General features: G+C 41.8%; 1 protein-coding gene across 3 annotated transcripts in view; it reads left to right on the forward strand.

Moving 5' to 3' along the window:
- The first annotated feature begins 779 nt into the window (after positions 1-779).
- Positions 780-16,905, forward strand: part of CNNM2 (cyclin and CBS domain divalent metal cation transport mediator 2) — a 174,869-nt gene continuing 158,743 nt past the window's right edge. For all 3 annotated transcript variants that reach the window (XM_044665529.1, XM_044665530.1, XM_044665531.1), the window contains exon 1: positions 780-2,497. In XM_044665529.1, coding sequence (XP_044521464.1) covers positions 886-2,497 — 1,612 coding nt within the window. In that variant the 5' untranslated portion in view covers positions 780-885. The remainder of the gene's footprint in view (positions 2,498-16,905) is intronic.

The raw sequence follows: 16,905 nt of genomic DNA on the forward strand, positions 1-16,905 counted from the left end.
GCAGTAACTGATGCCCCCTTACTACCTATACAGCAAGCAGCTGTTCATGCCAAGGTAGTGGGGTTCCCTGGCATGACCCTAATGCCCTTGGGCAACAAAAACTGTCTCTAGCTTCAGGCATGCTTTCATCTCCCCTTCTCCAAGCTGGGTTCTGTTACCCTGCAGAGGCCCCCTACCAACAGTGCTGCAGCAGGGTACTCTGCGCCTGCCTAAGTCCTGCGGAATATGCAATGAGATGAGACGCGGCCAACACATGCATCAGCTCGAGCGAAGCGCGAAATACCACGCTACAGGGCAGAATCCCGAATCTGACACTGCACCTGCAAAAAAGCACGAGCCTCCGTCTACTATTAAGTTCCCGGAGGAGAGTGCCCGGGCTGGAGGGATGTTCGAATTTCATTGGCTGGGCCTTGAGCAGCCCCACCTTTTTGTATCGAATTCTGGTCTCTAATTGGTTTTTGTGTTCCTGCTGGCCACGCCTCCTCCCCTCACACATACACAAGAGTCACGCGCCTTGCAGTTGGAAACTTGGCGTGGTGAGGGGGCCGGGGCAAATATCGCCCCACCCCCTTACCTTTCTATTGGCCCATGGGGCAGCCGGCGGCCACGCCCTCATTCCAGCCCCCTAACTGAGAGGGCGGGTGCTGTCTCCTGACTGGTGAGCCTACGTGCTCTTCAAGTTGGTGCCCGACCGCTCCCGCCTCCACCCCCTCCCCACTCGGGCTAGAGGTCCAGTATTTGGCCCGGGCAGTGTCAGTGTCAGCAAGGGAAGGGGGCAGTGAGGCGCTGGGGGAGGACTCCCGGTGGCAGCCCAACTGAGGTGCCGGTGCCTGCGCCTCGGGCAGCCAGAGAGAAGGATGAAGCCGCAGCCGGAGCAGCCCCCTTATGATTGGCTGTGGCGGTTGTAAGCCCGGAGTAAAGATGGCGGGCGGGCCGGTGGCCGCCGCACTGCCCACTTGGAAGATGGCGGCGCGCCGCAGCCCCAGTGCCCACGGCCGGGAGGTCTTGCGGGTGGTGGCGGGGCTGCTGCTGGTGCTGAGCTGCTGCTGCGGTAGGGGCAGCTGCGCGGGGGGCGGCGAGGCTGAGGAGACGGTGATCATCGGGCTGAGGCTGGAAGACACGAACGACGTGTCGTTCATGGAAGGGGGGGCGCTGCGGGTGAGCGAGCGAACCCGGGTCAAGTTGCGGGTCTACGGGCAGAACATCAACAACGAGACCTGGTCTCGCATCGCCTTCACCGAAGAGAAGCGGGAGCAGCAGAGCCAAGGGGAGAGGAGGGCTGGGGGCTCCCTGCAGCCGGAGCCAGAGAGCGGCCCCCAGCGCTGCGGCATCCGCACCTCGGACATCATCGTTCAGCCCCACATCACCCTCAATCGCCGCACGTCGGGCATCATCGAGATCGAAATCAAGCCTCTGCGCAAGACGGAGAAGAGCAAATCCTACTACCTGTGCACATCGCTCTCCACCCCGCCCGTGGCGGCCAGCGACCCTGGCTCGGCGGGCAGCCCAGTGGGGGGCAAAGGCGGCCGCGGTGTAGCCGGGCTCCCCCCGCCCCCGTGGGCAGAGACCACCTGGATCTACCACGATGGCGAGGACACGAAGATGATCGTGGGGGAGGAGAAGAAGTTCTTGTTACCTTTCTGGCTGCAGGTGATCTTCATCTCGCTGTTGCTCTGCCTCTCCGGGATGTTCAGCGGCCTCAACCTGGGACTGATGGCGCTGGACCCCATGGAGCTGCGTATCGTGCAGAACTGCGGCACGGAGAAGGAGAAGAATTACGCCAAGCGCATCGAGCCCGTGCGCAGGCAAGGCAACTACCTGCTGTGCTCCCTGCTGCTGGGCAACGTGCTGGTCAACACTACCCTCACCATCCTGCTGGACGACATCGCTGGCTCCGGCCTGGTGGCCGTGGTGGTTTCCACCATTGGCATAGTCATCTTTGGGGAGATTGTGCCCCAGGCCATCTGTTCCCGGCACGGCCTGGCAGTAGGCGCCAACACCATCTTCCTCACTAAGTTTTTCATGATGATGACCTTTCCTGCCTCCTACCCGGTCAGCAAGCTGCTGGACTGCGTCCTGGGCCAGGAGATCGGCACAGTCTACAACCGCGAGAAGCTGCTAGAGATGCTTCGCGTCACCGACCCCTACAACGACCTCGTCAAGGAGGAGCTCAACATCATTCAAGGAGCGCTGGAGCTCCGCACCAAGACGGTGGAGGACGTGATGACTCCACTTCGGGACTGCTTCATGATCACTGGAGAGGCAATCTTGGATTTCAACACGATGTCAGAGATCATGGAGAGCGGGTACACTCGCATCCCCGTCTTCGAAGGGGAGCGCTCCAACATTGTAGACCTTCTCTTTGTCAAGGACTTGGCTTTCGTTGATCCGGATGACTCCACTCCGTTGAAAACCATTACGAAGTTTTACAATCATCCTTTGCATTTTGTTTTCAATGACACTAAGCTGGACGCCATGCTGGAAGAGTTTAAGAAAGGTGGGCGAATTTGGTACCCTTTGTTGGTTTGCTGTTGCTGCTGCTTTTCCCCAGCCCTTTTCCTTCTCTCCCCTAGTTTCTCCTCCCCTGCTCCCTGAGGGTGGCCAGTTGACTGGAACTCTTCCCTCCCTACCTTCTGACTTATTGCATGGACTGGAGGGAAGTGGGAGGGAGGGGTTTAAAAATGTGAAGGGACTGGCGGGGGGCTTCTGAGCTTGTCCTTTAAAACGTACGGGTCTTAAATCCGTTGTCTCACCCCTTTAAGGGTTGTCTCAAAGGTACTAATGCTGGGGGGCTTTGGATCCTGGTGGTTATAGGAGCTTCTGCTGTTCTGCTTTGGCTCTGAATGGGGAGGCTAGATTAAGGTGATTTCGGTGTGCTGCAGTTGTTGGCTCGACTTGTTCCCGTTGCAGACTCTCTTGCCTACTATTTTAAAATAGCTCTTAGGGACTTTAGCCCAACCATTTCCCAAACCCTCCTCTTTCCAGAGTTTGGAAAATGCTATTTCTTGTGCTCCATTTCATTGTAGTGTTAATCCCTTAGGGCAAAACAGGCTTTTGCTACACGGTACTTGGTTTTCCTTCTCTAGTCTACCAATGGGGGCTGGGAGGCAGGGAGGTGATCAGAGTACCACAGAAAAATTGAGCCGCCTAAATGTGACCTGCTTCAGCGAGAGAAGAGCTTTTTAGAACCAGGTTAGTTATTAGCTTGTAATTTGGGAAGACCGAAGTTAACCTTTCACCAAGGTTATATCTGTGCTTAACTTTCTTGTCAATTTGTTTTTACATTTACAGGAAACAACCAATAGAATTTCCAAAGCCAAATATGGGCTCTGTACAAGCTTGACCCTTAACCTGCCTCATCCCATTATTAATAGTTGTTTGTTTAGGTCTTAGTAATTCTGATCTAATAAGTTTTCTTTTTAACCTTGACTACCTGGTACATTAAGGTGAAGTATGTTAGCAATGCTGGGATCCAAGGTTGTTTGTAGGAAAGAGTAGCCTATAGACTGATTTGCTCATGACATCTATCTTGGGTTATTTTATCATGCAAGAACTTGGTAGCCAGAATCTTTTATTGTAAAGGTAGGAATGCATGATAGATAAAATTCAATTAGTTTATTTTTCAGTAGATCACTTTGAAAACAAAGATGCTTGGTTTCTGATTAAAATAATCTAAAGGAGACAGGCTTAGGTGGCTCTGGATAGAGAGATAGGCCTGGAGACAAGTCCTATGTGTTCACATTTGGCCTCAGACACTTTCTGTATGACCCTGGGCAAGTCACTTAACCCAAATTGCCCAGCCCTTAGCATTCTTCTATCTTGGAATTGATACTTACTGATTCTAAGGCAGAAGGTCAGTTATGAAAAATAAAAGAATCAGGGTTTATACATTACCTTTAAACAACTGGGTTTTAACAACTTTTTGAAATTCTTGGAAATGAAAAACCCCGGGTGGCTTACTACTTGTGAAAATCAGAAATTTTGATCAATAGTATATTCCTTAATTGCATTGCCTAGGTGAAATAATAACAGTAAAATATTGAATACTTGAGTAATGAATATAACAGCTCACTTAAGTTTTCTGCTTTTCTTACAACAGTCCTATGAAGTAATTAGTGAATTTTTGCAGAAATCGGGCTTTTATGAGATAGCCTTATTATGAGATATTATTGTTATATTATTATATTATTTTATGAGATAGCAGTAGCCTTATTCCTTACCTTCTCTCTAAATCTATTTGCCCTGTTTCTCTCTGGAGACCACCATTCTCCCTCTCTCCCCTGTTTGTGACCTTGGTGTCACCTTTAACTCTTCCTCTCCCTGACCTTTAAAAACCAGTAAGTTACCAACTCCTATTGCTCTACCTCCACAAAATCTCTCATTACCACCCACTTTGTATATTGCAGTAGTCTTCTCATGGGTCTTTTTATTTCCAATCCCTCTTTTGTGCCCCTGCTAGAATAATTTTTCTTATGCTTAGTCATATTATTTCTCTACTCATAAATTTTTGGTCATTCTAATATCCACCCAGTAAAATTCAAACTCTTTTTTTCAGTCATTTCCTGGCATTACCACCTTCTTTCACTTATTTCCCACAAATGTAATTAATCTGTATCCCTCCTCTCCCTGCACTACTGACTATCCTGCATTCTCCAGAATTCTCATTACCTCCTTCTCCCCTTTTCCTCAGTTGAATTCCTACCCTCCTTTAAACTCAACTCAACTCAGATGCCATCTCCCCCTTAGTTTTCCTTGAGCCTCCTTTCTTGCTACCTTTCAGAGTTCACTTAGTACTTCGTTTTGCAGCTCTTTAACACACTATGTGAAATTGTTGTGTGTTATAGTTGTCTATTTTTGTTGGCTTATCCTTCTGCAAGCAGCAAGTTCCTTAAGGGCAGTGACCAAGTCTAAACAAACTACATTCTATCAGTTTCTCAGCACTTGGTATCTCCTTGACAAATATTTGTTCAATGAATGAATGAGTGGCCACGTGAATATAGCAGAAAAGAATCTATAAGATGATAATTTACATTGGGTTAAAAAAAAAAGATTGGCCAATAAAGCCTCAGTTTATTTGAAAAGAAAGTGTCCATAATCACTAATGAATCAAGAAGCATTTATTAAATCCTTACTATGTTCCAGGCTCTGTGCTAAGTCCTGGGATTCAAAGGCAAAAAAACAGTCCCTGCCTTCAAGGAGCTCATGTTCTAGCAGGGCAGATGGCATGCACACGCAAGATATAAGCAGGGTAAAGGATTTTATTTGTTCTTTCATTACTCTTTAGTTGACTAAAATGCATTTACCTCTTTCCTACCTAATAGTTAGCACAATGATTTCAACACAGAAAAATTACACAAAACTAAACCTAAATACTTTTTCTTCCTTCCATTGCAAAATAGTGAGAATGAGGTTGCCTTTTATATAGTTCTTTCTTTCACTATTTCCTTCAGTCTGGCTAATACTCACTTTATTCTCTATGCTTTAGGTACCTTAATCTGCACCTCAGTTTATAAATCTTGGTTTTCTGCTCCTGACTTCACTCAAAAATTTTGAGTGATTTTGCACAGGTTACCTTTTGATAGTCCATTTATGATTGTCTTGTATCATTTCCTTATACCTTAACTTTATCTTCTTTTCTTGAGAAACTTGCTTCTCAGATGCCCATCCTTATTCAAGAAAAAATATTTTGAAATGTTTTAAAAGAACTCTGTCTTACAGAATTAGTAGTGTGTGGTGTCCAGTGCTTACCTGAAAACCAGTGTGATATTCAGGAATAGTTAAGGAGGTGGTACAAATTAATTGTTTAGACTCTAAAAAAAGAAAATACAAGGAGTATTTGAAAGGCCAAAAACTTCCTAGTGAAACTGAGTGGTATCTTGCTTCTAGATTTTTGTTTATGTCTTGGGGTCATAGGCATTTGATGCTTCATTTTAATCAACTTGTAATAAGAAATTGAAGTATTCTTTCAAGACTGTGGTTGTAAATGTTGACTTTGTCACAATCCTTGAAGGAAGATATCTTTAGCCATCTATCATTAAACTAAGGAGGAATTATTTTTCATTCTGTCCTTCAAATCCTCTTCCCAGGGATGATGAGCTTTAAGCTTTTAATGTTTCTCTCTGGTGTGGCTTCAGTTTTCTTAGGTGTAAATTGCAAACATTTCACTTGATATCTGCCTCCCTTTTTACTCCTTAATTAATTCTGGATGTGTTGTGAACTGGTAATAATGTCCCTCCAAGGATTTATCTTCTGGGGGCTGGGAGTGGTAGTATTTGGGGGTACCCTGGAGAAGGGAGATTTGCCACTTACAGTTACCAAATGAGTTTCCCAAATATAGCAATGTTTTTTTAAAATTATTATTTTCTTGCCTTTTCCTTCCTTCAATTTGCTGAAGCTGAATTGCTCAACAGTCAAGATCTCCTGGAAAAAGTTAGTTGGAAGTAGGGAGTGAGGGTAGGTGGGATTTCTGCATTGAAGATTTTGTGTAATAGTGAGTCATTTGAATTATCCTTCACCATGGAAGGAATAGAACAGTTCAGTAATGTGAATATAAAGGAAAGAGTGTCGACAGATGTATATATATACATATATATGTATTAAATGTATATATATGTCTTTCTTTGATACTGAACATACCTCAGTTGGTATCCCATTTTTCTGTATTTTCTTAGCATGTGTAGTCCTAAATCCAAGGCATTCTATGTCCAGTTCTTACATGAAGAAGCAATAAGAATTTGCCTTGAAACTTGTGAATTAATATTTTATGGCATTAGTAACCTTTAATGGCCCAGAGTTCCTCTCAGAGCCACTACTTGTCATGAGTTCTCAGTCTCAGTTCCTCATCTGCTACAGTTTTGATGCTGGACACATTGAATTTTGATCATTTTAAAATTTATTTTTGTTACCTCTATAAAAAATCCATTTCTAATGAGCAGCTTTTTTTTTTTTTCAAATGACCCTACCCCCATGTAGCTAGTTTTGTGATACTAGATCTAAATAAGAGAATGATCTGTGTGAACCTCTTTGGCTAGGTTACAGGAATCTTGGGAAAACTTTTTGAGGCAAAGCAGTGCCGTGTGGGGGAAGGGAAAACCCAGTTAAAATGGACAAAATTGTAACCTACACAGGAGGCTCTCTCTGATTCACTTGTCAAAGTCCTTTATAAATGGGTAGAGACAATAATAGCTTCAAGATTTAACTGTGATGAGCCTGAAGAATTAATAATCCACTGTTGTTTTTATCTCTTAGATTTGCAACTGTTACGTTGCAGTATCCTAGTGCCCTCTGGGTTACAGTACTAGGGCATTAGCCAGGCTCTGCTCTTATATTCCTTCTGACTGGCTTCCTTCCCTCTTCCCTCTGCTGAGACCAAGTGGAAAAAAATGATGTGGTCTAGATTTCTAGATAATGATGTTCTTTGAGAAAATAGAGACAAATAGGTAATGAGCACAGCCTAAGTATATTTTTGTCTTGAGCTTTTAACATTTAATAGCTTAATTTCTTCCTCAATACAATGTTAGTTTGAGAATTACATATATGTTGGTTGGATTCTAGAATGTCTTTTTTATAGGTGCCTAAAGTTATGGTACCCAACTTGAGGAGTTCTGAGGATTTCATGTGTTATTATATTGAGCCTTCAGAGCCCACATATAATATGCATAAGATGAGGTTTTTTATATATATGAATAATGTATTATATGTTACATATGTTATACATATAATATAAACATATTTTATATTATTTTATATATAAACCCTGAAATGGAAAGGGGAAATTTAGCATAGAGCCACTATTCTATTCAATAAGTGTGAAAAATAAAGCCCCAAAAGGCTTATTTAAGGGTACATAGCTAGTTATGGAAGAATTAGGACTTTAACCTAGGTTTCCTGATTGTTAGTGTTTTTTTTTTTAAATCCTTACCTTCCACCTTAGAATCGATACACCATGTATTGGTTGTAAGGCAGAAAAATGGCTTGCCCAGGGTCACACAGCTAGGAAGTGTCTGAGGCCAGATTTGAACCTAGGACCTTGGGTCTCTAGGCCTTGCTCTCAATCCCCTTACCTCTCTTCTGCCTTACAACCAATATACAATATTGTTTCTAAGATGGAGGGTAAGGATTAAAAAAATGTACCTCTGGGCAGCTGGGTAGCTCAGTGGAGTGAGAGTCAGGCCTAGAGACAGAGGTCCTAGGTTCAAACCCGGCCTCAGCCACTTCCCAGCTGTGTGACCCTGGGCAAGTCACTTGACCCCCATTGCCCACCCTTACCAATATACATTTTACCATAATTAAAGTTTCATTAATCAAATATAAACATCAAGAAATATATCTTTTTGTATATCCTTTGAACTTAACAAAGATAGAACCAGAATTTTTAACAGATAACTATGCAAATGTCCCCTTTCCAAGTCCCCTCCCTTCAGCTTTGTTTTCTTCCTTTTATGTAGTTGCAAACATTGTGTAAACTGATTCTTTGGAGTTCCTTTTGCATCACTCCGTGAAGGTCTTGCTACATTTCCTCCTGTGTCTCCCATTTGTGCCTTTTTGGAGGGCATAATATTCCATTGTAGTAATATATATCTTACTTTATTCAGCTATTCTGCAATTGGTGATATTACAAGTTGTTTCTAATTTTTTGCTTTTAGAAATAAAGCAGCTATGAATACACACACATACACATAGCATAGTCATAGCAGCTTTATTTCCAGCTAGGGCCTCTTTTATAATTGTTTTTTAATAATAAAATCGTATAGTAGGAATAGTTGGGTAAGACCAGTGCTCTATTTACAGTGTAGTACATGCAGCCTTTCTACTTAAGAGTTATTATAGTCCTTGGAAAAGGAAAATTAAAGTTTAGGGTTGCAAGCAGTTTTAATTGGATGGGTAATCTTGATGCTAACAATTTGGTCATCCTTAACTTCTGTCTTTTTATGGGTAGGTATTGTTACCATAAATAATTAACCCAGGTTTGTGTATTTTGTCTTCTGTTTCAAATCTCTCTACCAAGATCGGCCTGGGAGTAGAGTATATTTTGGTAAGGGGCTGATGATATAGAGACTACCTGGTGCCAGGGGTGGTTATGTATTGGGTATTGTTTCCATTGTAATAGGCCTGATGGCAAATATTTATTTTGCTGGTGTCCCTTTGCAATTTGTTTACTCTTATGGCTGTTTCCTTGATGTGAAAGAACACACAGTCTTCTCAGTTCAAGGCAGTGAAGACTAAATTGGGAATGTAGGTTGAAATTTCTTTGGTGCTTTCCATTTCTGTTTGCATTGTAAAGCTGTAAGGTTCCCCTTGGAGTTCTGGCCAAAGTGTTTGGATTTTAGGTTCTTACTGATGGGTACATCTGCTCTTTGAATGGCAGTTCATTTCTCCAAACCTCTTAATTTTTCTTCATATTTGTATAATCAGAGTGCCTCTTGTGAGATAGAATTTCTCTTGGTATTTAGAAGGCTGGAACTTGGTTAAATGGTCAGATCAAAACAGAGGTCAAATCAAGAAAGAAAGTATCTCATTGGCCAATTTGGTGATTAATTTAGCATGATCTAGACCAGGCAGGAAGAGGGCTTATTCTGTTCTCCCCAGGGCTTTTGTGAACTAAATTCAGTCTGTCTCCTGTTTACCTTATAACACTGTCATCAGGATGACTGAAAGATTTCAGATTGTTCTGAAAAGCTACTAATCCCCAATCCTTAGTAAATTCAATTTCAATTTAAAATATCAATAACAAGGAAGATCACAATAGAATCTAATTAGCCAGGAGAATGTTTCATCATGCATGGCAATCCTTGGACTGCCTGTGCATTTTTGAGCAAGCTGCTATATACTCTGACTAGGCAGTTGAGAGAGCCATATGACTAGGCTCTTTCCCCTAGATCTCAGATATATTAGAAGTAGACCATTTCCAGTGAGATTTGTTAAGCTTTAGGTATGGAGAGACCATTTGTTAACCTTAATGTCTGAATGTGTATTCCAGCTTTGGATATTCAAAGGAACAGTTTGAGTTTATTTTAGTTTTATGCCTTTTTCTCATCATTTCCTTAAAAATATAAGAGAGACTAAGAGAGAAGAAAGAGCAACATTCTTTCTTTGTACATTAGGTATACATCATAAAGCTGACAGAAGTCTTTGTTTTCCTTTTAGTTTCCAGTTAATCCAAGCTCTGAGATTGGATAGCCTTGTGTTCAGTCACTTTACTTAGGGCCAAGTATAAACACTGATGTGATCTGTCTTCCCCCAGTTTCATTGCTGGGTGTAGAGATCCTCCTTTTTGGTGCTGTTTCTCCCCTTACTACCTACTCCCCCTCTTCCTTCTTCCCCAAGTCCTAAGGCTATCAGCCTGATGTCTTCCCTGGCCCTATTGATTTTTGGTATCCCTCTGAAGACTTTTTAACAAGGCCACTGTGGGCCATTTTGTGCTTATAGTTTATATAGATATTGAAATCCTAGAAGTAAGTGACTGAATGTTCATTTTGTTGCTTCATAGAATAAGGAAGAAGAAAGAGAATGTATTATGGAAGATATAGGCTTCAATTCCATGATAAAATGGAATGTCCATGTTCTCTCTCTTTTTTTAATTAAGGAAAACAGAATTATTAAGTTATTTTGTTCATTCCTATCCATGCTTTTGTTTATTCATTCAGTTTGTACTTTGTGGGGTGCTTGGTGCTGAGAACTTCTTAGAAGCCCAAGACACTAAGGGCAGCTAGGTAGCTCAGTGGATTGAGAACCAGGCCTGGAGCTGGGCCTGGGTTTAAATGTGGCTTCTGACACTTCTTAGTTGTGTGACCCTGGGCAAGTCACTTAACCCATATTGCCTAGCTCTTAGACAGAAGGTAAGGTTTTAAAAAAAAGAAACCTGACTTTGACACTGACCTCACTTAAAAACTTCTGGTTTTTTTTTGGCTCCTTGTCCCTTCCCCCCTCCTCCCCTCCGCCCCCCTGCCCTTAAATTAAAGGGGAAGTGATATAGGACAGCAATTGTAGGTAAAAGGTAGTAGAAAACATGAGCATGTTACCTGAGGGCAGTGATGGTGAACCTTTTATAGATGGAGTGCTGGGCCCCCCTCCCAGAAACCACATGCTGTGCCCTTCACATGTTGAGTATGTCTTGCCCTCACCAACCCCACATAGGGGAGGGAGAAAGAGCTCCCATTTGGTTGCTGGGTGGAGGGGTGAGTGAAGTGAGGAATGTCTTCAGCCGTGTAGAGAGGGGGAGGGGAGGGGCCTGAGGGATCTGCTCCCCTCCAGCTCTGCCTCCTGTGAGCCTCCCACTTTACCCACTGTTCACTGCCCTTGGGTTGCTGGGCAGAGGGGCGGAGTATGTGAAAAAATATCATCAGGCACAGTGGAGAAGGGGAGGGAAGCAGCTCCACCTGAGACCCTCTGCCTTTCTAATAACAAACTCTCGGGGTAGGGGGGCAGCCACATGCCCATAGAGAGTGCTCTATGTACCATCTTTGGTACCTGTCAAAGATATTCAAGAAGAGTACAAAATTTCTTTGTAAACAAAATGAATTCAGATCACTGGACTATGTGGTTATCCATGTCAGCAGGGTCTAGATACTGGCATATTTCATCTTTAAGCAGTTGCATTTTATTGGCAAAGCTAAGAATTCTGGAACTATAAAATTGTCCCTTCTTTCCTTCTGCTCTCTTCATTTTGTTAAGACCTTGGAATTGTTTGGGATTGAAAGACAATATGATAAAAGATATTTGCTTTTGACTGAGTGGGGATTGCAACAGCACACCATTTGTAAAATATACCATAGCTATTTTTTTTCCTTCCTTCCTTCCTTCCTTCCTAAAAAATTATTGCCTTCTGTTTTAGAGTTGAAAAAATATTGGTTCTAAGGCAGAAGAGTGGCAAGGGGTAGGCAATGGGAATTAAGTGACTTGCCCAGGGTCACACAACTAGGAAATGTCTGAGGTCATATTTGAGCCCAGGTCTTCCCAGCTGCAGGCCTGGTCCTCTTCACTGAGCCTTGTACCTGCCCCTTCTGACCAACTGAGGCATTGAGAGATTGAAAAGATTGATTGTTTGTTATCTAATTACTATCTAGTGCTCCATATAAGGGATGTAGGAAAAACGTTGACCATAGGAGGAGTGATGGTTGGCCTTTGCCATATTTTATATATATATATATATACACACACACACACACACACACACATCTATATATCTAACTGGCTTATTAGTGCTTGCCTCTCCTAGGTATATACTATCCTTGGTTTTCTTTGGGCCATTTAGGAGATAGTAAAAAAAAAAAAAAACAAATCAACCCACTGTCTTGTTCGTATTCTAAATTTGTCTTTCAGAAAAGTGATGATTGATCTTCAGGTAAGTCCCAGGTAGCAGGAATGGACTGAATGGAAGTGTGAAGGCTTTTACACTAGGGGTTTATAGAGAAGGGGAAGTTTTACTGCTGTTTTCTTAACATTATATTAGCAAACAAAGCCTCAGTTTATCCATATTTACTTATCTTCAATCACTGGAGATATGGGCTGATTCTTCCTGAATGCTCTATTTGCTGGTTGGAGATTGGAGGAGATCTCTATAGAGGGAGAGAAAAGTAGTAGCAGAGCCATTTACCCAGACATCTGAGAAACTAGATTGGCTAGACAAGCTTGTGTCTTTACTTGTTTCTTTTAACCTCTTTTGATTGAGAGGTGATTTGATAGGAATTATTTAGTTTCTGTAAATTTGATTATTAGGCATAGACAGTTTTTCTTTATTCTCATGAGTGTTGTCAGAGATCTCCTTTGAAATATCACTGTGGTGTGTTCACATGGTAGGATGGATTGGACCAATTTCATTGTGATCTCAGAATTTGAATCAGCAGTTTGAGAGACTCATTACTATATTTGTTTGGAATTAGATTTGTTTTTACGTCATATGTAGCAGAAAGTTGGATTGGAATATATCATGTGAAATACTGAGCCCAATGAGCTGTTTCCGGACAGGGCATACATGGGTTCAGGCCTTCATGGAATGTGCCCCAAACCAACTTCTGCCACATATATATGGGTTAATTGTCCTTGTCATTGCTGCTTGTCAGAATTAGTGTGTATATGTGTGTGAGAGATTGTGAGACTGACATTTAGTGACACCTGGGGATTTTAGAGTATGTGTCTGTGACTGGTAGTTTTATTGAGAGTTTATGAACATTTGAGATTTTTTAACTTTCAAAGTTATTTTCCTTACAAAGAATTCTGGACCTTCCTAATGTCTGATAGAATGGATGTGAGAATTTGATTGTTCTACACTGATCTTGAATTTTCTTCCTTCTTCCCTTCCTCTCTTCCTCCCTCTCTTCCTCTCTTTCTTTTTCTTTCTGTCCTTTCTTTTCCTTCCTTCCTTCCTTCCTTCCTTCCATTTCCCTTTACCTTCTGTCTTAGAATCAATACTAAGTGTTGATTCCTAGACTTGCCCAGGATCATACAGCTAGGAAGTGTCTGGGCTATAATTGAAACTAGGACCTCCCATCTCTAGGCCTGGCTCTCTATTCAATGAGCCACCCTGCCACCTTCCCCTTGAACTTTCAGTAGGTTAAAGGAGACATTAATCTTCACACTGTTTGAAACACCTAGCTAATGTTAAGACTCATGAAGAACAAAGGTAAGAATTGCTCATTAACTGGACTTGAGTGTCACAGACATACTAATGGTGCTAATAGCTGTTTGTAATCAATCAAGTACTTTTGAAAATCATGTTAATAGATGTTTGTTATTCTTAAACTAGACTTTTCTGGATAATAAACATCTTTGCTTATGTTTTGTACAAAATTATTTCCATTTTTCTATAGTTATTGGGGTAAGTTTAGAAATTGGTAGTTTTCTTATTTTGTATTCCGAAAGAGTCTCTTCAGTGTGTTTTATGGTTTCACAATTTCTCTACTTAGCTGACAGAACAGCGTTATAATACGTAAGGATCTTTCCTTCTATAACAAATTAAATCTCAAAATTAGATTCATACCCTATTATAGAATAAGTTACCACAAATGCTTTTTTTTGAGTCAACTTTGTAATCTTTATTATTAAGTAAAGGAGTTTTTAGAAAAATAATCTAGCCAAAACCTGGATCAGCTGTCATTCCTGAACTGACTGAATTTTGAATAGAAGTTGCTGTTGAAAGGATCTTTTCGAATATCCAGAGGAAATAATCAGAGAAAGTAGCAAGTGTTAAAGTGTATATTTATATGTATACTTTGTATTTGCTTAGGAAAGTTAGTCAAGGTGTGTGGCACATTCTCTTTGTTGCTGACCCTTGTATTCTGCAGGCTGGTTATTTCCTATTTATTCCAGTATAGCAATGATGGCAAACCTATGGCAGCATGGGTGCCAAAGATGGCACACAGAGCACTCTCTGTGGGCATGTGGCCTCTCTCCCCCTACCCAGAGTTCATTACTAGAAAGGAAGAGGGACTTGGGCAAAGCTGCTCCCCTCCCCTTCCCCACTGGGCCTGATGACATTTTTTCATATCACCTGCCCCTCTGTCCAGCAGCCCAATGGAAGCACTTCCTCACTCCCCTGTGTGGGGTAGGGGTGGGGGCCACATGCCTGGCACTTGGTGGGGAGGGGCATGGCACTCAGTCTCTGGGGGGTGGGGGTGGGGCCTGGAACTCCATCTTTAAAAAGTTTGCCCTCCCTCCGTTCCTTCCTTCCTTCCTTCCTTCCTTCCTTCCTTCCTTCCTTCTCCCTCCCTCTTCCCTTTTCCCCTATCTCCATCTCTTTCTCCCCTTGCTCCCTTCCTTCCTGGCAATGTGGATTAAGTCACTTGTCCAGGGTCACACAGCTAGGAAGTGTCAGAGGCCATGTTTCTGGCCTGGCTCTCTCTAGAGCCACCTAGCTGTCTCCCAGTATGGTAGTCTTTCAGTTCATCTAGACTAAGTTTGAGGCATGCAAACTGAATAATTTGGATGTTTTGAATGTTTTGCTAAAGTATAGTCAATTACTATTTTTTTAATTTTTAAAAAAGTATGAATTTAAAATATCAATGAACACAAACATTTCCATATATTAAAAGCAAAAAAGAGACTTGTATATAACACTATGAATGTCTATTATATGTAGCTTGTTTTTAAAAAAATATTATGTTAATCTTTACAAGGTAACAATTGCACCATCCAGTTTTTGAGTTTACAATTTTTTAAAACTCTTCCTTCCATCATAGAATCAGTACTGTGTAGTAGTTCCAAGGCCAAAGAGCAGTAAGGGCTAGGCAACAGAGGTTAAGTGACTTGCCCAGGGTCACACAGCTAGGAAGTGTCTGGGGCCAGATGTAAACCCAGGACCTCCTGTCTTCTGGCTTGGCTCTCTATCCAATGAGCCACCTAGCTGGCCCTATGAGTTTGTTACTATTAAAAGAAGTTACTTAAATACGACCATGAACTGGATTCCAGAGCCCTGCCTGGCAGGTTTTTGATACTGAAAGGTATATGATATGGGCAGACATGCCTTCTGGGAAATTTTCTTCCCATTTCCCTAGGTAGTGAAGAGCACCAAGAAGATTCTCAAGGTAACTATTTTGTCGGGGATTCTGCAAACATGTTCCTTTCCCCAATGCCATCTGTGGAAGGATAGGGTTGAACTAGATGATCTCCAGAAATATGATCCTGTGTTTCTGCTGTGCAACCTTTTAGACTGGTTGGTCTGTGCTCCTATCATATAACATATTTCAGCATTTTGTTATTAGGTATAAATAATAACTGATGAACTTCATGTATTTGATTTCATTTGATTCCTGCAATAGTCCTGTGAGGTAAGAAGTATAGAAATTATTTTCTCTACTTTGCAAATGAGGAAACAGAGGCTTCAGTGATGTGAAGTAACCCATCTGGGATTCAAGTAGAAACTGCCTGGTTCTTATGACCTTTGCTTCACTCTTTGTGCCCTTTTTGTTAACTACATTGTCAGCTTCTGGAGGGGAGAGCCAGGGCCTTTGTCCTTTATACTTTACATTCTGCCATAGTATGAAGCATAGAATACTCTCTTCTACCCCCTTTTCTGCCCATGGAATACCTGGTCATCCTTCAAGGACTTACTGAAGACCTCCTTTATGAATTCTTTTCCTTGATGGTTCTACTTGTACTAGATTAACTGCAGTAATTTTTCCTCATTAAAAAAATTCTTTAATGTACTTAAAACCACAAGATGTTAAAGTTAGACAGAATCTTAGAAAGCACCTAGTGAGGGGAGCAGTAGCTCAGTGGAGGTCTTGAGTTCAAGTCTAACCTTAGACACTTACTAGCAATGTGTCCTTGGGGCAAACTGCTTACCCCCTATTGTCTAGTCTTTACCACTCTTCTGTCTTAGAACCATTACCTAGTATTGATTCTGAGACAGAAGGTAAGGGTTTAAAAAAAAAAAGAAAAAAAAGAAAGAACCTAGTCCAACTCCCTCATTTTATACTGGGTATAAACAGAAAGGGAAAACTTAAATGATTTCTTTAAGGTCACAATATTAGTGACATTTTACTTCCTTTGACACCTAATTGTTCTTTCTGATGTACCAGGTTTCATCTTAACGTCTGTGTGACAGATTTGAGGTCCTTTATTGTCTTATATTGTTACCTTTCTATGTATTCCTAAGCTCGTTTCTTCCAAATGGATTGTAAATTCCTAGAAAACAAAACCCTAGCTTTTCCTTTTCTGTAGATCCGGGTTTTGTCTAGTGCTTTTCGAGCTCTCATGGATTCATTCAACAAATACTTATTGAATACCTACTTGATACAACTGCATCAGAACTAGGTATTGTTATTGTCCTGGGGATGGTTTATTGTTATGTCCACCTGGCTTTGAAAACAAGGCCCTATTGCTATTGAAGGCTTTATGCCTGCACTATCACATGTGGGACAGATATATAATAAAATAAATACCTCTGTTCCATGTAAAGCGAATTCC

Source organism: Gracilinanus agilis, chromosome 2 (genome assembly GCF_016433145.1).
Source record: "Gracilinanus agilis isolate LMUSP501 chromosome 2, AgileGrace, whole genome shotgun sequence".
Lineage (NCBI taxonomy): Eukaryota > Metazoa > Chordata > Mammalia > Didelphimorphia > Didelphidae > Gracilinanus > Gracilinanus agilis.